Source organism: Capricornis sumatraensis, chromosome X (assembly GCF_032405125.1).
Source record: "Capricornis sumatraensis isolate serow.1 chromosome X, serow.2, whole genome shotgun sequence".
Lineage (NCBI taxonomy): Eukaryota > Metazoa > Chordata > Mammalia > Artiodactyla > Bovidae > Capricornis > Capricornis sumatraensis.
This window is the reverse complement of record NC_091092.1, coordinates 83,540,056-83,564,796: the sequence shown is the minus strand read 5'-3', so window position 1 is coordinate 83,564,796 and position 24,741 is coordinate 83,540,056. Positions and strand designations below refer to the sequence as shown.

At 38.7% G+C, this 24,741-nt stretch overlaps 1 protein-coding gene across 2 annotated transcripts in view; it reads right to left on the bottom strand.

The window, feature by feature from the left end:
• The window catches only part of EDA2R (ectodysplasin A2 receptor), a 77,705-nt gene extending 54,906 nt beyond the window's left edge, over positions 1–22,799 (bottom strand). For both annotated transcript variants that reach the window (XM_068962849.1, XM_068962850.1), the window contains exon 1: positions 22,713–22,799. In XM_068962849.1, coding sequence (XP_068818950.1) covers positions 22,713–22,799 — 87 coding nt within the window. The remainder of the gene's footprint in view (positions 1–22,712) is intronic.
• Positions 22,800–24,741: the final 1,942 nt, after the last annotated feature.

Sequence of the window (24,741 nt, the reverse complement as noted above, 5' to 3'; positions counted from 1 at the left end):
GAAGGAGAAATCAAAAGCTTTACACACAAGCAAAAGCTGAGAGAATTCAGCACCACCAAACCAGCTCTCTAACAAATGCTAAAGGATCGTCTCTAGACAGGAAACACAAAAAGGGTGTATAAACTCAAACCCCAAACAATAAAGTAAATGGCAACGGGATCATACTTATTAATAATTACCTTAAACGTAAATGGGTTGAATGCCCCAACCAAAAGACAAAGACTGGCTGAATAGATACAAAAACAAGAACCCTATATATGTTGCCTACAAGAGACGCACCTCGAAACAGGGGACACATACAGACTGAAAGTGAAGGGCTGGAAAAAGATATTCCATGCAAATAGAGACCAAAAGAAAACATGAGTAGCAATACTCATATCAGATAAAATAGACTTTAAACAAAGGCCGTGAAAAGAGACAAAGAAGGACACTACATAATGATCAAAGGATCAATCCAAGAAGTAGATATAACAATTATTAATATATATGCACCCAACATAGGAGCACCACAATATGTAAGACAAATGCTAACAAGTATGAAAGGAGAAATTAACAATAATACAATAATAGTGGGAGACTTTAATACTCCACTCACACCTATGGATAGATCAACTAAACAGAAAATTAACTAGGAAACAAAAACTTAAAATGACACAGTGGATCAGTTGGGCCTAATTGATATCTGTAGAACATTTCACCACAAAACAATGAATTTCACTTTTTTCTCAAGTGCACACGGAACCTTCTCCAGTATAGATCACATCCTGGGCCATAAATCTAGCCTTGGTAAATTCAAAAAAATTGAAATCATTTCAAGCATCTTTTCTGACCACAATGCAGTAAGATTAGATCTCAATTACAGGAGAAAAACTATTAAAAATTTTAACATATGGAAGCTGAACAACATGCTGCTGAATAACCAACAAATCACAGAAGAAATTAAAAAAAATATGCATAGAAACGAACGAAAATGAAAACACAACAACCCAAAACCTGTGGGACACTGTAAAAGCAGTGCTAAGGGGAAAGTGCATAGCAATATGGCATACTTCAAGAAACAAGAAAAAAGTCAAATAAATAACCTAACTCTACACCTAAAGCAACTAGAAAAGGAAGAAATAAAGAACCCCAGGGTTAGTAGAGGGAAAGAAATCTTAAAAATTAGGGTAGAAATAAATGCAAAAGAAACAAAAGAGACCATAGCAAAAATCAGCAAAACCAAAAGCTAATTCTTTGAAAGGATAAATAAAATTGACAGACCATTATCCAGACTCATCGAGAAACAAAGGGAGAAAAATCAAATCAATAAAATTAGAAATGAAAATGGAGAGATCACAACAGACAACATGAAATACAGAGGATCATAGGAGACTACTATCAGCAATTATATGCCTATAAAATGGACAACGTAGAAGAAATGGACAAATTCTTAGAAAGGTACAACTTTCCAAAACTGAACCAGGAAGAAATAGAAAATCTTAACAGACCCATCACAAGCACAGAAATTGAAATTGTAATCAGAAATCTTCCAGCGAACAAAAGCCTAGGTCCAGATGGCTTCACAGCTGAATTCTACCAAAAATTTCGAGAAGAGCTAACACCTATCCTACTCAAACCCTTCCAGAAAATTGCAGAGGAAGGTAAACTTCCAAACTCATTCTATGAGGCCACCATCACCCTAATACCAAAACCTGACAAAGATGCCACAGAAAAAGAAAACTACAGGCCAATATCACTGATGAACATAGATGCAAAAATCCTCAACAAAATTTTAGCAATCAGAATCCAACAACACATTAAAAAGATCATACACCATGACCAAGTGGGTTTTATCAGAGGGATGCAAGGATTCTTCAATATCCGCAAATCAATCAATGTAATACACCACATTAACAAATTAAAAAATAAAAGCCATATGATTATCTCAATAGATGCAGAGAAAGCCTTTGACAAAATTCAACATCCATTTATGATAAAAACTCTCCAGAAAGCAGGAATAGAAGGAACATACCTCAACATAATAAAACCTATATATGACAAACCCACAGTAAACATTATCCTCAATGGTGAAAAATTGAAAGCATTTCCCCTAAAGTCAGGAACAAGACAAGGGTGCCCACTCTCACCACTACCATTCAACGCAGTTCTGGAAGTTTGGCCACAGCAAACAGAGCAGAAAAAGAAATAAAAGGAATTCAAATTGGAAAAGAAGAAGTAAAACTCTCACTGTTTGTGGATGACATGATCCTCTACATAGAAAACCCTAAGGACTCCACCAGAAAATTACTAGACCTAATCAATGAATATAGCAAAGTTGCACGATATAAAATAAACACACAGAAATCCCTTGCATTCCTATACAATAATAATGAGAAAATAAAAAGAGAAATTAAGGAAACAATTCCATTCACCATAGTAATGAAAAGAATAAAATACTTAAGTATATATCTACCTAAAGAAACTAAAGACCTATATATAGAAAACTATGAAACACTGGTGAAAGAAATCAAAGAGGACACTAATGGAGAAATATACCATGTTCATGGATTGGAAGAATCAATATAGTGAAAACGAGTATACTACCCAAAGCAATCTACAGATTCAATGCACTCTCTATCAAGCTACCAGCGGTATTTTTCACAGAGCTAGAACAAGTAATTTCACAATTTGTATGGAAATACAAAAAACCTTGAATAGCAAAAACAATCTAGAGAAACAAGAATGGAACTGAAAGAATCAACCTGCCTGACTTTACACTCTACTACAATGCCACAGTCATCAAGACAGTATGGTACTGGCACAAAGACAGAAATAGAGATCAATGGAACAAACAGTAAGCCCAGAGATAAATGCACACACCTATGGACACCTTATCTTTGACAAAGAAGGCAAGAATATACAATGGAGAAGAGTGGTGCTGGAAAAACTGGTCAACCACTTGTAAAAGAAAGAAACTAGAACACTTTCTAATACCATACACAAAAACAAACTCAAAGTGGATTAAAGATCTAAACGTAAGACCAGAAACTATAAAACTCCTAGAAGAAAACATAGGCAAAACACTCTCCAACATAAATCACAGCAGGATCCTGTGTGAACCACCTCCCAAAATACTGGAAATAAAAGTAAAAATAAACAGTTCAGTTCAGTTCAGTCGCTAAGTCGTGTCTGACTCATTGCGACCCCATGAATCGCAGCACACCAGGCCTCCCTGTCCATCACCAACTCCCGGAGTCCACTCAGACTCATGCCCATCGTGTCAGTGATTCCAACCAGCCATCTCATCCTCTGTCGTCCCCTTCTCCTCCTGCCACCAATCCCTCCCAGCATCACAGTCTTTTCCAGTGAGTCATCTCTTTGCATGAGGTGGCCAAAGTACTGGAGTTTCAGCTTTAGCATCATTCCTTCCAAAGAAGTCCCAGGGTTGATCTGATTCAGAATGGATTGGTTGGATCTCCTTGCAGTCCAAGGGACTCTCAAGAGTCTTTTGCAACACCACAGTTGAAAAGCATCAACTCTTCGGCACTCAGCTTTCTTCACAGTCCAACTCTCACATCCATACATGACCACTGGAAAAACCATAGTCTTGACTAGACGGACCTTAGTCGGCAAAGTAATGTCTCTGCTTTTGAAAATGCTATCTAGGTTGGTCATAACTTTTCTTCCAAGGAGTAAGTGTCTCTTAGTTTCATGGCTGCAATCACCATCTGCAGTGATTTTGGAGCCCCCCAAAATAAAGTCTGACACTGTTTCCACTGTTTCCCCATCTATTTCCCATGAACTGATGGGACCGGATGCCAGGATCTTCGTTTTCTGAATGTCGAGCTTTAAGCCAACTTTTTCACTCTCCTCTTTCACTTTCATCAAGAGGCTTTTTAGTTCCTCTTCACTTTCTGCCATAAGGGTGGTGTCATCTGCATATCTGAGGTTATTGATATTTCTCCCGGCAATCTTGATTCCAGCTTGTGTTTCTTCCAGTCCAGCGTTTCTCATGATGTACTCTGCATATAAGTTAAATAAGCAGGGTGGCAATATACAGCCTTGACGTACTCCTTTTCCTATTTGGAACCAGTCTGTTGTTCCATGTCCAGTTCTAACTGTTGCTTCCTGACTTGCATACAGATTTCTCAAGAGGCAGGTCAGGTGGTCTGGTATTCCCATCTCTTTCAGAATTTTCCACACTTTATTGTGATCCACACAAAGGCTTTGGCATAGTCAATAAAGCAGAAATCAATGTTTTTCTGGAACTCTCTTGCTTTTTCAATGATCCAGCAGATGTTGATAATTTGATCTCTGGTTCCCCTGCCTTTTCTAAAACCAGCTTAAACATCAGAGAGTTCATGGTTCACGTATTGCTGAAGCCTGGCTTGGAGCATTTTGAGCATTACTTTACTAGCGTGTGAGATGAGTGCAATTGTGCCGTAGTTTGAGCATTCTTTGGCATTGCCTTTCTTTGGCATTGGAATGAAAACTGATCTTTTCCAGTCCTGTGTCCACTGCTGAGTTTTCCCAATTAGCTGGCATATTGAGTGCAGCACTTTCACAGCATCATCTTTCAGGATTTGAAATAGCTCCACTGGAATTCCATCCCCTCCACTAGCTTTGTTCATAGTGATGTTTTCTTAGGCCCACTTAACTTCACATTCCAGGATGTCTGGCTCTAGATGAGTGATCACACCATCATGATTATCCGGGTCATGAAGATCTTTTTTGTACCGTTCTTCTGTGTATTCTTGCCATCTTCTGCTTCTGTTAGGTCCATACCATTTCTGTCCTTTATTGAGCCCATCTTTGCATGAAATATTCCCTTGGTATCTCTAATTTTCTTGAAGAGATCTCTAGTCTTTCCCATTCTGCTGTTTGCCTCTATTTCTTTGTGGGACCTAATTAAACTTAAAGCTTCAGCACAACAAAGGAAACTATAAGCAAGGTGAACAGACAGCCTTCAGAATGGGAGAAAATAATAGCAAATGAAGCAACTGACAAACAACTATACTCAAAAACATACAAGCAACTCCTGAAGCTCAATTTCATAAAAATAAATGACCCAATCAAAAAATGGGCTCAAGAACTAAACAGATAGTTCTCCAAAGAAGACATACAGATGGATAACAAACACATGAAAAGTTGCTCAGGATTACTCATTATCAGAGAAATGCAAATCAAAACCACAATGAGGTACCATTTCACGCCAGTCAGAATGGCTTCTATCCAAAAGTCTACAAGCAATAAATGCTGGAGAAGATGTGGAGAAAAGGGAACCCTCTTACACTGTTGGTGGGAATGTAAACTAGTATAGCCACTATAGAGAACAGTGTGGAGATTCCTTTAAAAACTGGAAATAGAACTGCCTTATGACCCAGCAATCCCACTGCTGGGCATATACACCGAGGAAACCAGAATTGAAAGAGACACGTGTACCCCATGTTCATCGCAGCACTGTTTATAATAGCCAGGACATGGAAGCAACCTAGATGTCCATCAGCAGATGAATGGATAAGAAAGCTGTAGTACATATACACAATGGAGTATTACTCAGCCTTTAAAAAGAATACATTTGAATCAGTTCTAATGAGGTGGATGAAACTGGGGCTGATTATTAAGTGAATTAAGCCAGAAAGAAAAGCACCAATGCAGTATACTAATGCATATATATATATATATATATATATATATATATATATATATATATGGAATTTAGAGGAATGGTAACGATAACCCTGTATGCGAGACAGCAAAAGAGACACAGATGTATAAAACAGTCTTTTGGACTCTGTGGGAGAGGGAGAGGCTGGGAGGATTTGGGGGAATGGCACTGAAACCTGTATTATATCATATAAGAAATGAATCCCCAGTGCAGGTTCAATGCAGGATACAGGATGCTTGGGGCTGGTGCCCTGGGATGATCCAGAGGGATGGTACAAGGAGGGAAGTGGGAGTGAGGTTCAGGATGGGGAACACGTGTACACCCGTGGTGGATTCATGTTAATGTATTGCAAAACCAATACATTATTGTAAAATACTTAGCCTCCAATTAAAATAAATGAATTTTAGTTATAATAATAATAATATTAATAAATAAATGATGAATGTTTTTTAAAAAGAATATTTTATGGTACTTGAGATATGACATAACATTGTTGCTAGTTAATGGTTATATTGCATGGTAATAGGTATAATTTTAAGTTCTTATTTTTACTTTAACTATACTATTTTGATTAAAAATATTTTCCTAAAAAAAAGAGAAAGAAGAAAAATATGGGTATATACAATCAACTGTCCTCATGAGTTTTATAAAGTGTGTTTACTGATTGAAAGAAAAATCTTAAAATTATGTGATACTCATAGCAATGATATTTTTCAGTGAGAAAGTAAAGGAACCTAAGTAGAATTAATGTTTCCATACTGTACTCAAAAAATGATAAAATGTTGATACCAGTGGAGAGTGTTAATTCACATGTGTATAATACAGTAAATCCACTCTAAGTCCACTATATACCAATGAGTTCCATTCTGAGAGCATGTTCATTAAGTCCAATTTGTTTGTAAGTCCAACAAAGTTAGCATAGGTACCCAGTTGGCTATACAGTACTGTACTGTCATAGGTTTATAATACTTTTCACACAAATACATAAAAACAAAAAATAAAGAAAACATTTTAAATCTTACTGTATATCACCTTGAAAAGTATAGTAGTACAGTACAACAGCTGGCACACAGGGGTTGCCATCTATTGAATGGGCAAGATTTAATGACTGGAGAGGGAGAGGAGGTGGGAGATGGTAGAGATAAAGGATTGTCAGCAATAAGAGACGGAGGGCAAGCTGCAATTTCACTCACATCTGACACTGATGGAACACATACTTGCATCTTTGAAAATTCACAACTTGAAGGTTCATATGTAGGGGACTTAGCATACCCAGAATGATGTCGAGGAAAGCTACACAAAATTATTACAAATAAATCAAGATGGAATCCTAAAAATTTGTTCAAGTAATCCACAGGGAGGCAAGGAATGACACATGGAAGAACAAGAAACAGAAAAAACAAATGGATAAAATAGCAGATTTAGGGTCTAACATATCAACAGTTACTATAAATATAAAAAATTTAGTACACCAATTAAGAGCTGAGATTGGCACAGTGTATAAAATAAACACTATCAAATTGCCCTCAGTAAGAATTTCAGGGATGGCTTCAAGATGATGGAGGAATAGAATGGGGAGAGCACCTTCTCCCCTACAAAAGATCACCTCTCCCACATCAAAAGATCATCTCCATGTGGAACAATTCCACCAAACAACTTCTGAACATTGACAGAGGACCCCAGATGTCCAGAATGGCAAAACAATCTCCTCAGAATTAGGGGTTATGTCTTCTGTGCTGTGTAGCCTGAGAAGTCTTGATGCTACTGTAAGAGGTTGGGCCTGAACCCCAGAGGCAGTAGACTCAACTCCAGTTCTTTGAACCATCAGAGAACTCCCAAAGCCATGGAACATTAATAGATGAGAGCCCACCCAAAGGCCTCCATACCTACACTGAGACCGAACTCCACCAAGAGCCAGCAAGCTTCCAGTGCAGCATGCCCCATGCCAATCCTCCAGCAAAACAGGAACACAATGCTGAATATTAGCAGACAGGGTGCCCAAAGCCATGGCAAACCCATAAACACCCCAAAAACTCACTCCTGGACACTGCAAAGCCCTCCAGAGAGAAGAGATCTAGTTCTATCCAACAGAACACCGGCACAAGTCCCCCCACCCATGAAACTTTCACAAGGCACTGGTCCAACCCCACCCATGGGCAGCAGACTCCACAATTAAGGGGAACTACCACCCTCCAGCCTGCAGAAAGTAGACCCTAAACTCAGCAAACTAAACAAAATGAAAAGACAGAAAAATTCACAGCAGTTGAAGGAACATGGTAAAAACTCAAATGATCAAACAAATGAGGAGGAGATAAGGAATCTATCTGAAAAATAATTTAGAATAATGATAGGAAAGATGATCCAAAATCTTGACAACAAAATAGAATCATGGATAAATAGATTGGAAGCGTGGATTGAGAAGATACAAAAAATGTTTAACAAAGACCTAGAAGAATTAATGAATAAACAGTCAACAATGCAATAACTAAGTTTAAAAATATGGTGGAGGAAACCAACAGTAGCATAACGGAGGCAGAAGAATAGATAAGAGAACTGGAAGACAGAATGGTGCAAATAAATGAATAGAGAGGAATAAAGAAAAAAGAATAAAAGAAATGAAGATAGCATGAGACCACTGAAACACCATTAAGCATCCCAACTTTTGAATCATAAGTGTCCCAGAAGAAGATAAAAGGAAAGGGCATAAGAAAATATATGAGATTATAGCTGAAAACTTCCCTAAAATAGGGAAGGAAATAACCATCCCAAAAGCCCAGAGAGTCCCAGGCAGGATAAGCTCAAGGAGAAACATGTCAAGACACATATTAATCAAACTAACAAAAATTAAACACAAATATTAAAAGCAGTGAGGGAACAGCAACAAATAACACACAAGGGGATCCCCATAAGGTGAATGACTGAATTTCAACACAAGCTCTGCAGGCCAGGAAGGAATGGCAGGAATACTTAAAGTAATGAAAGGGAAAAATCTACAGCCAGGATTATTCTATTCAGCAAGGATCTCATTCAGATGTGAAGGAACAATCAAAAGCTTTACATATAAGCAAAAGCTAAGAGAATTCAGCACCACCAAACCAGTGTTTCAACAAATGATAAAGGAACTTCTCTAGATAGTAAACACAGAAAAGGCCTATAAAAACAAATCCAAAACAGAATAACAAAAAATAAACACAGTATTAAACACAAAACAATAAAGTAAATGGTAATGGGGTCGTATTTATCAATAACTACCTTAAATGTAAATGGGCTAAATGCTCCAAGAAAAAGACATAGATTGGCCATATAGATACAGAAACAAGACTCCCATATATGGTGTCTACAAGAGATTAACCTCAAACCTAGGGACACACATAGACTGAAAGTGAGGGGCTGGAAAAAGATATTCTATACAAAAAGAGATCAAAATGAAGCAGAAGTAGTAATACTCATATCAGATAACATAGACTTTAAAATAAAGACTGTTTTAAGAGATAAAGAGGGACATTGCATAATGATCAAGATATCAATCCAAGAAGAAGACAATTATAAATATATATGCATCCAATGTAGGGGTACTTCAATCCATAAGGCAAATGATAACAACTATTAAAGGGGAAATTGACAGCAACACAGTATAATGGAGGCCTTTAATAAATACTCCACCCACACCAATGGACAGATCATCTAGACAGAAAATTAATAAGGAAATACAAGCTTTAAATGACACATTGGAGCAGTTGGGCCTAACATATCTACAGGGCATTTAATCCAAAACCAATAGATTTCACTTTTTTTCTCAAGTGCACATGGAACATTCTTCAGGATAGATCACATCCTGGACCATAAATCAAGCCCTGTTAATTAAAAGAAAAAAAACTGAAATAATTTCAAAAATCTTTCCTGATCATTATGCAGTAAGATTAGATATCAACTACAGGAAAAAAAGACTATAAAAAGCACAAACACATGGAAGATAAACAACACAGTTTTGAATAACCAACAGATCACTGAAGATATGAGAAAGTAAATCAAAATATGCATATAAACAAGTGAAAGTGAAAACACAACTACTCAAAACCTACAAGATGCAGTAAAAGCAGTGCTAACAAGGAAGTTCTTAGCAATACAAGCTTACCTCAAGAAACAAGGGATACATCAAATAAACAACCTAACATTACACCTAAAGCAACTAGAAAAAGAAAAACTAAAAACCCCCAAAGTTACTAGAATGAAAGAAATCAGAAAGATCAGAGCAGAAATAACTGAAAAAGAAATGAAGGCAGCTATAGCAAAGATCTGGAGAAGGCAATGACAACCCACTCCAGTACTCTTGCCTGGAAAATCCCATGGACAGATGAGCCTGGTAGGCTGCAGTCCATGGGGTCACTAAGAGTTGGGCACGACTGAGTGACTTCACTTTCAGTTTTCACTTTCATGCATTGGAGAAGGAAATGTCAACCCACTCCAGTGTTCTTGCCTGGGGAATCCCAGGGACGAGGGAGCCTGGTGGGCTGCCGTCTATGGGGTTGCACAGAGTCAGACACGACTGAAGCAACTTAGCAGTAGCAGCAGTATAGCAAAGATAAATAAAACTAAAAGCTGGTTCTTTATGAAGATGAACAAAATGGACAAACTCATCAAGAAAAAACAGGGAGAAGACTCAAATCAATAAAATTAGAAATGAAAACAGAGAAGTTACCACAGACAAATCAGAAACACAAAGGATCATAAAAGACTGCTACAAGCAACTATATGCCAATAAAATGGACAACTTGGAAGAAATGGGCAAATTTTTAGAAAAATACAGCCCTCTAAAACTGAACCAGGAAGAAATAGAAAATATGAACAGACCAATCACAAGCATGGAACTCAAAACTGTAAACAAAAATCTTTCTAACAAACAAAAGCCCAGGACCAGATGGCTTCACAGTTAGTTTGTACCAAAAATTTAGAGAAGAGCTAACACTTATCCTACTCAAACTCTTTCAGAAAGTTTCAGGGTAAGGAAAACTGCAAAACTCATTCTATGAGGCCACTATCACCCTAATACCAAAACCAGACAAAGATGACACACACACACACAAAAATTACAGGCTAATATCACTGTTGAACATAGATGAAAAAATCGTCAACTAAATTCTAGCAAACAGAATTCAATAACATATTAAAAAGATCATACATCATGATCAGGTGGGCTTTACTGCAGGGATGCATGGATTCTTCTATATATGCAAATCAGACACTGTGATATGCCATGCTAACAAATTGAAAGATAAAACCAAGATGATCATCTTAGTAGATGCAGAGGAAGTCTTTGACAAAATTTAATACCCATTATGATAAAAACTCTCCAGAAAGTAGGCACGGAAGAAACATACCTCAACATATTAGAGACCATATACAACAAACAGATAGCAAACACTATCTTCAATGGTGAAAAACTGAAAGCATTTCCTCTAAAATCAAGATGAAGGAGCCACTCTCACCACGACTATTCAACATAGTTTTGGAAGCCATAGCCACAGCAGTCAGAGAATTAAAGAAATAAAAGGAGTTCAGATTGGAAAAGAAGCAAAACTTTCATTGTTTGCAGATTACATGATTCTCTACACAGAAAACCTTAACGACACCACCAGACGATTACTAGAGCTAATTAATGAACGTAGTAAAGTCATAGGATATAAAATTAATACACAGAAATCCCTTGCATTCCTATACACTGACAATGAAAAATCAGAAAGAGAAATTAAGGAAACAATCTCATTCACCATTTCAACAAAATGAATAAAATACTTAGGAATAAATTTACCTAAAGAGAACACCTATATGCAGAAAACTATAAGACACTGATAAAAGAAATCAAATATGACACAAACAAATAGAGAGACACACCATGTTCTTGGACTGGAAGTATCAATATAATGAAAATGACTATACTACCCAAAGCAATCTATAGACTCAATGCAACCCCTATCAAACTATGAACTGTACTTCTCACAGAACTAGAACAAATAATTTCACAATTTGTATGGAAATGCAAAACACCTTGAATAGCCAAAGCAATTTGAGAAAGAAGAACTAAGCTAGAGCAATCAACCTTCCTGATTTCAGACTATACTACAAAGCTAAAATCATCAAGATAGTATAGTACTGGCAAAACCCAGAAACATGCACCAATGGAACAAGATAGAAAACCCAAAGATAAATCCATACACCTATGGACACCTTACCTTTGACAAATGAGGCAAAAAAAAAAAAAAAAAAAAAAACACTGGAGAAAATAGTGTCTTCAACAAGTGTTGCTGGGAAACTGGTCAATGATGTGTAAAAGAATGAAATTAGAACATTTCCTAACATCATACACAAAAATAAACTCAAAATGGATTAAACATCTAAATGTAAGACCAAAAACTATACAGGCAGAACACTCTCTGACATAAATCAACACAAGATCCTATATGACCCACCTCTTAGAGTAATGGAAATAAAAACAAAAATAAACAAATGGAACCTAATTAAAAGCTTTTGAAAAATGAATGAAAACTGTAAGCACAGTGAAAAGACAACCCTCAGAATGGGAGAAAATAATAGCAAATAAAACAAGTGACAAAGAGTTAATCTCCAAAATGTACAAACAGCTCATGTACCTCAATACCAGAAAAACAAACAATCCAATCAAAAAGAGGGCAGAGGATCTAAATGGACATGTCTCCAAAGAAGACATACACATGAAAAGATGCTCAACAGCAATCATTATTAGAGAAATGCAAATCAAAACTACAATGCGTTATCATTTCCCAAATGCCAACAGAGGTCCCTATAGTCAAATTATGTTTTTTTTTTTTTTTCAGTAGTCATGTATGTATGTGAGAACTGGACCATAAAGAAGGTTGAGCATTGAAAAATTGATGCTTTCAAACTGTGGGGCTTGAGAAGACTCTTGAAAATCACTTGGACTGCAAGGAGATCAAACCAGTCAACCCTAAAGGAAATCAACCCAGAATATTCATTGGAAGGAGTGATGCTAAAGCTGAAACTCCAAAATTCTGGCCACCTGATGTGAAGAGCCAACTCATTGGAAAAGACCCTGATGCTGGAAAGCCTGAGGGCAGGAGGAAAAAGGGGCGACAGAGAATGAGATGGTTGGATAGCACCACCGACCCAATGGACTTGAGTTTGAGCATAGTCTGGGAGTTGAAGGACAGGGAAGCCCGGTGTGCTGCAATTCATGGGATCACAGAGTCAGACACGACTTAACAAACAACAATATCATCTCATACCGGGCAGAATGCCACCATCAGAAAATCTACAAACAATAAATGCTGAGAGGGAGTGGAGAAAAGGGAACACTCTTACACTGTAGGTGGGAATGAAAATTGATACAACCACTATGGAGTACAGTATGGAGATTCCTTGAAAAACTAGGAATAAAACTACCATGTGCCCAGCAATCCCAGTACTGGGCATATACCTTGAGGAAACCATAACTGAAAGAGACACATGTATCCCAATGTTCATATGGAAGCAACCTAGATGTCCATCATCAGATGAATGGATAATGAAGTTATGGTGCATATACACAATGGAGTATTCAGTTCAGTTCAGTTCAGTCACTCGGTCGTGTCCAACTCTTTGCAATCCCGTGAATCGCAGCACGCCAGGCCTCACTGTCCATCACCAACTCCCGGAGTTCACTCAGACTCACGTCCATCGAGTCAGTGATGCTATCCAGCCATCTCATCCTCTGTCGTCCCCTTCTCCTCCTGCCCTCAATCCCTCCCAGCATCACAGTCTTTTCCAATGAGTCAACTCTTTGCATGAGGTGGCCAAAGTACTGGAGTTTCAGCTTTAGCATCATTCCTTCCAAAGAATTACTCAACTATAAACAAGAACACATTTGAGTCAGTTCTAATGAGGTGGATGAACATAGAGACTATTATACAGAGTGAAGTAAGGCAGAAAGAGAAAGACAAATATCATATATTAATGCACATATATGAAATCTTGAAAGATGGTACAGACAATCCTATGTGTAGCGCAACAAAGGAGACATAGCATAAAGATGAGACTTTTGGACACAATGGGAGGTGAGGTGGGATGATTTGAGAAAATAGCACTCAAATATACACATTCAGTTCAGTTCAGTTCAGTCACTCAGTCGTGTCTGACTCTTTGCAACCCCATGAATCACAGCACGCCAGGCCTCCCTGTCCATCACCAACTCCCGGAGTTCACTCAGATTCACGTTCATCAAGTCAGTGATGCCATCCAGCCATCTCATCCTCTGTCATCCCCTTCTTCTCCTGCCCCCAATCCCTCCCAGCATCAGAGTCTTTTCCAATGAGTCAACTCTTCGCATGAGGTGGCCAAAGTACTGGAGTTTCAGCTTTAGCATCAGTCCTTCCAAAGAAGTCCTAGGGTTGATCTCCTTCAGAATGGACTGGTTGGATCTCCTTGCAGTCCAAGGGACTCTCAAGAGTCTTCTCCAACACCACAGTTCAAAAGCATCAATTCTTCGGCTCTCAGCCTCCTTCACAGTCTAACTCTCACATCCATACATGACCACTGGAAAAATCATAGCCTTGACTAGACGGACCTTAGTCGGCAAAGTAATGTCTCTGCTTTTGAATGTGCTATCTAGGTTGGTCATAACTTTTCTTGCAAGGAGTAAGCATCTTTTAGTTTCATGGCTGCAATCACCATCTGCAGTGATTTTGGAGCCCCAAAAAATAAAGTCTGACACTTTACCAAATGTGAAATAGATAGCCAGGGGGAGTTTCATCTGTGATGCAGGGGATCCAAAGCTGGTGCTCTGTAACAACCTGAAGGCAGGTGGTTAAGGAAGCAGTTGGAAGGGGGGTTTAGGAGGGCAATGATACACATATGCCTATGGCCAATTCATGCTGATGTATGACAGAGGCCATTACAACATTGTAAATTAATTATCCTACAATTAAAATAAATAAATTAATTTTAAAAAAATTTCTTAAATAGAAGTTTCATTTATTAAGAAATTAAAAGGGAAGAAAGTATCATGAAAAATTTATATTGAAAATTTTGTTTTCTAATGGGGAAACAAAGAAAACATGTTCAAATGATCATGTCCTCCCAAATTCTTTTCCTGCTAACTAGTTTTATAACAAGAAAAATATTGATCTTAATTAATTTTACTAAGCTAGCACAGTTCTGATATAAATTTTGAGGCACAAGGGCTTCTCTGGTGCCTCAGACTATAAAGAATCTGCCTGCAATGCAGGAGTCCTGGGTTCGATCCCTGGGTTGGGAAGATCCCCTGGAGAAGAGACTAGCTAACCACTCCAGTATTCTTACCTAGAGAATTCCCTGGATAGTGGAGCCTGGCAGGCTACCATCCATGGGGTCGCAAAGAGTCATACACGACTGAGCAAGTAACACTTTTACTTCATTTTCAGCATAGTTCTGATATCAATTTTGATGCTGATAGTGTACTTATTTATTATGCTGCTACTGCTAAGTCGCTTCAGTCGTGTCCAACTCTGTGCGACCCAAAGACAGCAGCCCACCAGGCTCCCCTGTCCCTGGGATTCTCCAGGCAAGAACACTGGAGTGGGTTTCCATTTCCTTCTCCAATGTATGAAAGTGAAAAGTGAAAGTGAAGTCGCTCAATCATGTCCGACTCTTCACGACCCCATGGACTGCAGCCTACCAGGCTCCTCCATCCATGGGATTTTCCAGGCAAGAGTACTAGAGTGGGTTGCCATTGCCTTCTCCAACTTATTTATTATACTTATTTATAAATAAGAGTGCTGCTGCTGCTGCTGCTGCTAAGTCGCTTCAGTTGTGTCCGACTCTGTGCAACCCCAGAGATGGCAGCTCACCAGGCTCTGCCATCCCTGGGATTCTCCAGGCAAGAACACTAGAGTGGGTTGTCATTTCCTTCTGCAATGCATGAAAGTGAAAAGTGAAAGAAGTCGCTCAGTCGTGTCCAACTCTTAGCGACCCCATGAACTGCAGCCTACCAGGCTCCTCCATCCATGGGATTTTCCAGTACTTATTTATTATAAATAAAATATTAACTTATAAGACATAAGAAGGCATTTAACCCAAAATCACAATAGAAAATGCCTTATCCTGGGGATGGAAGATATTTTAATTTTGGAATTTATTAATATAGGTTATCAAATTAATATATCAATGATATATTCATTAAATAGTCAAGAGATAATGACAAAATGAAATAAAATTAAAACCAATTTTGATTTTTAAAAATATTATACATTATATAAAAGATTTTTAAAATACTCCATATTCTGCTATATGTATTTCTAGTCAGGTGCCCTACTTGAATGAAGAATGAATGATAAACAGTGAGTAGAATAAGAAAACAAAAATTAAGAAACAGTTTACAACACTGCAAATAAACAAACACCAAAAGGTGATATTTTCCCCTATCAAATAAAAAAAGGAAAAACAAACAAACAAACAAAGTCCTCTCATGTTAGTAATTTAATGTGACAAAGGAAGACATAAAATAGATGATAGCCACATACATTATTTATGCTTGGTTAGGTTTCTGGGATATAAGAACTCCATTCACTATTGAAAATAATTGTAATTATAGTGGAAATTAGTAAAATAAAGAAAAAAAAGTGTTATCTGCTAATATATTACAGGAATCTTAAAACTGAATGCATTATTTAGCTTGATCATTTTACTTCTAAAAATGTCCTGCTGGAAGAGTGTTGCTCTTCTCTAAAGATTTATTTACAATGATGTTTACAGTTCATCCTGAAGAAGGAAATGGCAACCAACTCTAGTATTCTTACATGGAGAAGTCCATGGACAGAGGAGCTTGGTGGGTTACAGACCATGGGGTCACAAAGAGTTGGACACGACTGAGTGACTAACACTTTACAGTTCATATGAGTGAACTTAAAAACTAAATAAAATAAATTATAAAAATAAGATTGTGTCAGATGCTGTTAGCTTCTTATCCAAAATTCATTGCTCATTTTCTTCCTTATTAATATAACATTTATTTCATTCTGGGTGGTAAAGTGACCAGTCTCAAGAACTGATTCTTAATTGGTCTTATTCTGTTGTGGCAATCTCATTTTTGTTTGCCAAGTACTCATGTCCTAGCATCAGATGCAATTTTGAGATACTTATAATGCCCAACTCTGGTTAATATGATACAAAAGATTCAAAAGGAAATCTGTTGGGGAGCTTCTAGGAAAATGTGTGTGTGTGCTAAGTCTCTTCAGTCGTGTCCAACTTTTTGTGATCCTATGGACTATAGCTCACCAGGCTTCTCTCTGTCCATGGTGTTCTCCAGGCAAGAATACTGGAGTGGGTTGCGATGCTCTTCTCCAGGGGATCTTCTCAACCCAGGGATCAAAACTGTGTCTCTTCTGTCTCCTGCATTAGGCAAGAACGTTCTTTACCACTAGTGCCACCTTCTCCCCTTACAATATTAAGCTGCTTTTTCCCCTGCCCCTTCTTCCTAACTTTGACTATGATGTAAGGATGTAATGCTTTCAGTTATGATAACCAAAGGACCACAAGCATGAGGAAAAATTAGCAAGGTGCCTAGGATGTTGACAACATTCTGCCCAACCAACACCAAGTTTTCTTGCTTTCAGATTTCATTACATAAGTAAACGTGTTTATGGTTCAAGTCAGTGTTAAGTTTTATGTTATTTTTAACTTACTACATCCTAGCTGAATAAAAGATTAATTTGCCCACAGCAAAGCTGGGACTTAAATCCATGTGCATCTGCCTCATGTTTATTTTTACCGAACCATTGTGACTTTAAGCAAGACACATATCCTCTTTGAGTCTTAGTTTCGTCATCTAAAATGGGGTTTATAATACCTTCTTGGTGGGAATGACAGCCAAATGAGATAATGCACATGAAAGCTCTTTACAAAGCACAAGCTGCTATACAAGCACAAGCTATTTATATGTAAAGTTGTTGGAAGAACACAGTATTGCAGTTAATTCATTTTTTTTCTGAGCTTTATAGTAGTGCTAAAACAAATTACAACCAAAGAGATGCTTAGACAAATATACATTTCATCATGGGCTACTTTTTGAGAGTTTGGTAACAAATAACAGTTTGACAGAAAGACCTGTTTTTTCCTCTTGAAGAAGTTGAGGTTTGTAAATATGGGTGACTTTAAAGGTAATGGCCATGTACATGACAGGAATACATCTAATACCTTGTTCTTATAAAAGTGCTGAGACTTCTGATCATGAAGATTAATGTGATATTTAAAATAGATTTTGTCAAACCAAGTAGCTTATTCCATTGGGTCCATCCTAATGTCCAGCATGACCGAATTCTTGGTGATCATTCCTTGGTCTTGGGATCCCTTATAAACCATGTGGGTACCCCACTGTGGTATAGAATGTTATGTGTAGAGGAGTTAAAATTAGAATTAGTGCTTGTTTCTTGATATCCCTGGGCCTTAGTCTCTATTTGCAAAATAGGTAGAAAAGAGGCAGGCTAAATAATTACTACATTTTGTTTCAGTCAGGGGATCATGCCACTCTCCAACCTGTGAAGTGAAGTGATAGTTGCTCAGTTGTGTCCGACTCTTTGTGACTCTTGGACTGTAGTCTGCCAGGCTTTTTGTCCACGAAATTCTTCAGGCAAGATTACTAAAGTGGGTTGCCTTTCCCTTTTCCATAGGATCTTCCTGATCCAAGGATCAAACCGGGGCCTCCTGCATTGCAGGCAGATTATATACCGTCTGAGCTACCAGGGAAGCTCAAACCTAAAGCTCTCCGAAGGATTCCTGGTGCACTTAAAAAAAAGTTTCTCATCATAAACTTGAAGAGTCCCCATGATTTGGCAATATCTCTCTCCAAGACCTCATTATGTACTACTCTGTCGCTCACCCAACAATCATCAGCTGTACTTACATTCTTCCTCTTTTTTGAACATTCCTAGTTCACTCTCATCTTGGAACTCTGCACTAGTTCTATCCTCTTCCCAGAAGGCACCTCCTTAAAAAGGCATTCCTGTACTACATGATAGGAGCTAAACATAGGAGTCACTCTGTATAAGATCACTGTAATTTAATTCTTATCATACTTCCGTATCTATGTATGTATCTTGTTCACTGTTTCACTAATTGACCTATGACTGATTCGTGTGGAGGTTTGACAGAAAACAGCAAAATTCTGTAAAGCAATTATCCTTCAATAAAAAATAAATAAATTTAGAAAAAAAAAGGTAAGGTTGGTGAAGGCAAAAAAAATTTGTTTTGCCACATCCACAGTGCCTAAAACCATGCCTGCCAGTTTATACGTGTTTAAACTATTCCCCCCCCCCCCAGAAAAAAATGCAAACAGGCAAAATGGTTGTCTGAGGAGGCCTTACAATCACTGAGAAAGGAAGAGAAGCACAAAGCAAAGAATAAAGAGAAAAATATACCCAACTGAATGCAGAGTTTCAGAAAATGGCAAGGAGAGATAAAAAAGACTTTTTAAGTGAACAATGCAAAGAAATAGAGAAAACAATAGGACTGGAAAGAGTAGAGATCTCTTCAAGAAAATTAGAGTTACCAAGGGAATATTTAATGCAAGTGTTAGTCACTCAGTCATGTCTAGCTCTTTGCGACCCCATGGACTGTAGCCTACCAGGTTCTTCTGTCCATGAGATTCTTCAGGCAAGAATACTGGAGTGGGTTGCCATTCCCTTCTCCAAAGATGGACACAATAAAGGACAGAAATGGTATGGACCTCAGAGCAGCAGAAGAGATTAAGAAGAGGTGGCAAGAAAACACAGAAGAACTATACAAAAAAGGTCTTAATGACTTGGATAACCGCAATGGTGTGACCACTCACCTACAGCCAGAGATCCTAGATTATGAAGTCAAGTAGGCCTTAGGAAGCATGAGTAGAAACAAATTTAGTGGAGGTGATGGAATTCCAGTGGAGTTATTTCAAATCCTGAAAGATGATGCCATTAAAGTGCTGCACTTTAATATGCCAGCAACTTGGGAAAACCCAGCACTGTCCACTGGACTGGAAAAGGTCAGTTTTCATTCCAATCACAAAGAAGGGCAATGTGAAAGAATGTTCAAACTACCACACAATTGCATTCCTTTCACATGCTAGCATGGTGATGCTCAAAATAATTCAAGCTAGGCCCCAACAATACATCAACTGATAACTTCCAAATGTACAAGATGGATTTAGTAAAGGCAGAGGAACCAGAGACCAAATTGCCAACATCTGTTGGATCATGGAAAGAGCAAGGAAATCTGGAGAAACATCTACTTCTGCTTCATTGACTATACTAAAGCCTTTGACTGTGTGGATCACAACAAACTGTGGAAAATTCTTAAAGAGATGAGAGTACCACACCACCTTACTTGCCTCCTGAAAAACCTGTATGCAGACCAAAAAGCAACAGCTAGAACCGGACATGGAACAATGAACTCGTTCCAATTAGGGAAAGGACTATGTCAAGGCTGTATATTGTCACCCAGCTTATTTAACCTATATACGGTCAGTTCAGTTCAGTCACTTAGTCATGTCGAGCTCTTTGCAACCTCATGGACTGCAGCATGCCAGGGTTCCCTGTCCATCATCAACTTCCAGAGCTTGCTCAAACTCATGTCCACTGAGTCAGTGATGCCATCCAACCATCTCATCCTCTGTTGCCCCGTTCTCCTCCTGCCTTCAATCTTTCCTAGCATCACAGTCTTTGCCAATGAGTTAGTCCTTCCCATTAGGTGCCCAAAGTACATCATGTGTACAGATATGCAGAGTGCATCATGTGAAATGTTGGGCTGGATGAAGCTCAAGCTGGAATCAAAATTACCAAGAGAAATACCAATACCCTCAGATATGCAGATGACACAACCCTAATGGCAGAAAGCAGAGAGGAACTAAATAGCCTCTTGATGAAAATGAAAGAGGACAGTGAAAATGCTGGCTTAAAACTCAGCATTGAAAAAACTAAGATCATACCATCCAGTCCCACTCAGTTCAGTTCAGTTTAGTTGCTCAGTAGTGTCCGACTCTTTGCGACCCCATGAATTGCAGCACGCCAGGCCTCCCTGTCCAACACCAACTCGCAGAGTTCACTCAGACTCACATCCATTGAGTCGGTGATGCCATCCAGCCATCCCATCATCCGCCGTCCCCCTTTCCTCCTGCCCCCAATCCCTCCCAGCATCAAAGTCTTTTCCAATGAGTCAACTCTTTGCATGAGGTGGCCAAAGTACTGGAGTTTCAGCTTTAGCATCAGTCCTTCCAGAGAACACCCAGGACTGATCTCCTTTAGAATGGACTGGTTGGGTCTCCTTGCAGTCCAAGGGACTCTCAAGAGTCTTCTCCAACATCACAGTTCAAAAGCATCAATTCTTCAGTGCTCAGCTTTCTTCACAGTCCAACTCTCACATCCATACCTGACTACTGGAAAAACCATAGCCTTGACTAGACGGACCTTAGTCAGCAAAGTAATGTCTCTGCTTTTGAATATGCTATCTAGGTTGGTCATAACTTTTCCTCCAAGGAGTAAGCATCTTTTAATTTCATGGCTGCAATCACCATCTGCAGTGATTTTGGAGCCCAGAAAAATTAAGTCTGATACTGTTTCCACTGTTTCTCCATACATTTCCCATGAAGTGATGGGACCATATGTCATAATCTTCATTTTCTGAATGTTGAGCTTTATCCAACTTTTTCACTCTCCTCTTTCACTTTCATCAAGAGGCTTTTTAGTTCTTCTTCACTCCAGTCCCATTACTTCATGTCAAATAGATGTAGAAACAATGAAAACAGTGACATACTTTATATTCTTGGGTTCCAAAATCACTGTGGACAGTGACTGCAGAAATTAAAAGACGTTTGCTCCTTGGAAGAAAAGCTATGAAAAACCTAGCCAGCATATTATAAAGCAGAGACGCCACTTTGCTGATTAGGTTCATATAGTCAAATCTATGTTTTTTTTTTTTTTTCCAGTAGTCATGTATGGACGTGAGCATTGGACCATAAAGAAGCCTGAGCACTGAAGACTTGATGCTTCTGCACTGTGGTGTTGGCAAAGACTCATGAGAGTCCCTTGGACAGCAAGGAGATCAAACCAGTCAACCCTGAAGGAAATCAACCCTGAATATTCACTGGAAGGACTGATGCTGAAGCTCCAATACTTTGGCCACCTGATGTGAAGAGTCGACTCATTGTAAAAGACCTTGATGCTGGGAAAGATTGAGGGTAGGAGAAGAATGGGGTGACAGAGGATGAGATGTTTGGATGGCATCATTGGCTCAGTGGGTATGAGTTTGAGCAAACTCAGGAGATAGTGAAGGATAGGGATAGGGAAGCCTGGTGTGCTGTAGTCCATGGGATCGCAAAGAGTAGGACATGACCTGGCAACTGAATAACAATGAACAAAACCATGATTGCTAAATTAACAGACAACTGCAGAAAATATGTGATCGTGAAAAAAAATTGCTGGCTGTCTGCTCCCAAACTTTGTGTCCCAAACTTCAGTCTCAATTTAATACCAACCTCAGTTTCTGGGACTAACAGGGACCTGAAGCAGAAACAATTAAGCAGCTCTACAAATCAGGATTGAATATATAATTCCTGCCTTGTGGGTTGTTTTGTTACCAACTGGGATTCTAGACCCTTCCTAGTTCCCCCATCTTGCAGTTTCCTCAGTGGCCTAGTCTCTCTATACAGAGGCCACATTTCAGCCTACTCAGTTCTTCTCTCTTTTCCATTCCCAAGACTTGATAGCTGGCCCCTGAACCCCAAATGAGTGGATCTTGCTTTAGTTGACATATGTCCATAATACTTAACAGCCTTCTTAAGCTTTTGCATTATATATCTCTTGAGATACTCCATTATCTCATGGAATCCTCCCCTGCCTCTGATGCTCCCAGGTTGAATTCTTAATGGAACTGTGACTGCTATTGTCATAATCTTTGGATTTCATATGTTTTATATGCTAAACCTATTAGCCACAGATAGGGTCGACTCTCCTAATCTTGGACTTTCTTGGTTGCCAGTCTGCTTTTCTAGGATGTAACAGAAATAAGTATCCTGACCAGGGGTACTTACCTTGGAGAGCTCTTGTCCAGGTCCACACAGTTGGCAAGTGACACACCGTCCCCAATGGTCCCAGTACTCATTTTCTTGGCAATCCATGGTGGGAAGGCTATGGGCACAGAATGCAATTATGGAACAAATGGAAAGGATCTCAAGGCAAGTAGTGGCTTCCATCTCAACTTGTTTATGGACTTCTTAGTCTAGTCTCTGGACCTGGGTTAGAAGGTTTGAGGAAGCCAACTCAAAACAGCTAATACCTATATAGCACTAACCATGTGCCAAGAATTCTTAAAAATGGTTTAAATGTAATAATTCAAGCTTTAAAACAACCATATCATGAATTATTATTAGCCTAATTTTGAATGTGTGAAAAATGAGGCATAAAGGCCAAGGAATTCACCAATGTTCATACAGTTAGTGGCTGTAACACTTGCTGAACTGGAAAGAAAATGATAAGACAAGGAGCTGGTATCTGCCTAGGAATGAGTATAGCCACACTCTCTCATATGTTACCAGCTATTGACAGTTTTGAAAGCACTTTCATACTCATTATATTTGATCCACACAACACCCATGTTGTAAGCAATATTATCCCTTTGTGGATGAGAAAGCTAAAGGATGGTTCTCTTTTGCCAAAACTGTCTCAAGTACCTTTGAAGACAATTAGCTGTTATTGCTTCTGTCCTTGGAAGCATGGGAGGGGAAAATAATCTTGCATGAAGAAATGTCCTGGTACATTAAAGTGCAGAGAAAAGGAAACACTACTGAGATAACAGTTCTCAGATTACAAATGGTATAAGGCACTGGCACTAGCATTGGTCAAAAAGAGTTGGGAGATATCGGTTCTATCCTGATACAGGTTTGTTTAGGACTAATAAGTTTCCTCAGGATATGGGACTTTCAGGGTTGAAACTAGGACAGTCTCAGGTAAACTGGGATGGTTTGTCAACTTACTTGGATCTTCTTTCAATCTATGATTCTGTATGAGTCCCTTTACTTTTTCTGGCTTCAGTTACTTAATCTGAAGAAAGGGGTCGGTACGTTCCTTACCTACCTTATATAGTCCTTGGAATGATTACATGAACTAAGGTCCATCAAAGCATTCTGAAGGATTTGAGAAGTTATACAAAATAAGAAAGAGTTGAGTATATAGAGAGGTAATTTTCTACAAAGATAAATTTTAATGTAAGTAACTGATACATGGGGCTTGCATTGCTCAAAGAGAAAGGTGGGGTGAGGTTCTTTTGTTCACTCCTTAACCTCATACCACGGTGAACTTCAGGTGGTTTCTCAAAGTATATAAAATTCTAAATGTGTACTTCCAGTCAGAAGAGAGGAGAGTGTGTATGTATACCTTGTGCTAGATACCATCATTCCTCCCTTCAAAAGTTCCCAGTAGCAATGGAGTAAGTTTTCCTGTCTGGTATTCTTGCTTGAATGTACCTTTTCCCATGATCAACTGGGCCATTCTTTCCCATTTCTTCATTCAGAAGAAAGTAGGCTACAAAACCCATTTTTTACATAAGCTTAAGATGCCCCCATCTGTTGTTTTTATTACTGACCCATAGTGTCAGCCTCAGTAGGCACACTCCCCTCCCTACCCCACATCATGTCATTAGGAACAAGAACTATCAGTGGTCTCACAGCTATCATGACAAAAGAATTAAGTGTCATGGGCACAGGGCCAGAATACTGGTCTGGGCAACTCCCCTGTATCCTCTTCTTGCCCACACAAACAGAAAATCATTGGCAGGAGCCAAAGAGCCCTTAAGATAAGCTCCCAATATAGGCATCTGAAATCTCCATAGCATCTGTTTCTGCCCTTTGGGTGTCTGAGACACTCTATTATATTTGGAATCCAGAGCCCCTTCCATCTAATAAATGTCATGTGGAATGAATCTTAACATGTCCCTCTAACCTTGGCTTTGAGACCTGTGAATAGGCAAGTTAGGTGTATGGCCAAATCCCCATATCAGGCTCCAGGTAATGAACATAGGCCTTTTTTTTTTTCCTTCTATTTTGTCAAACTGTTTATCCCAAG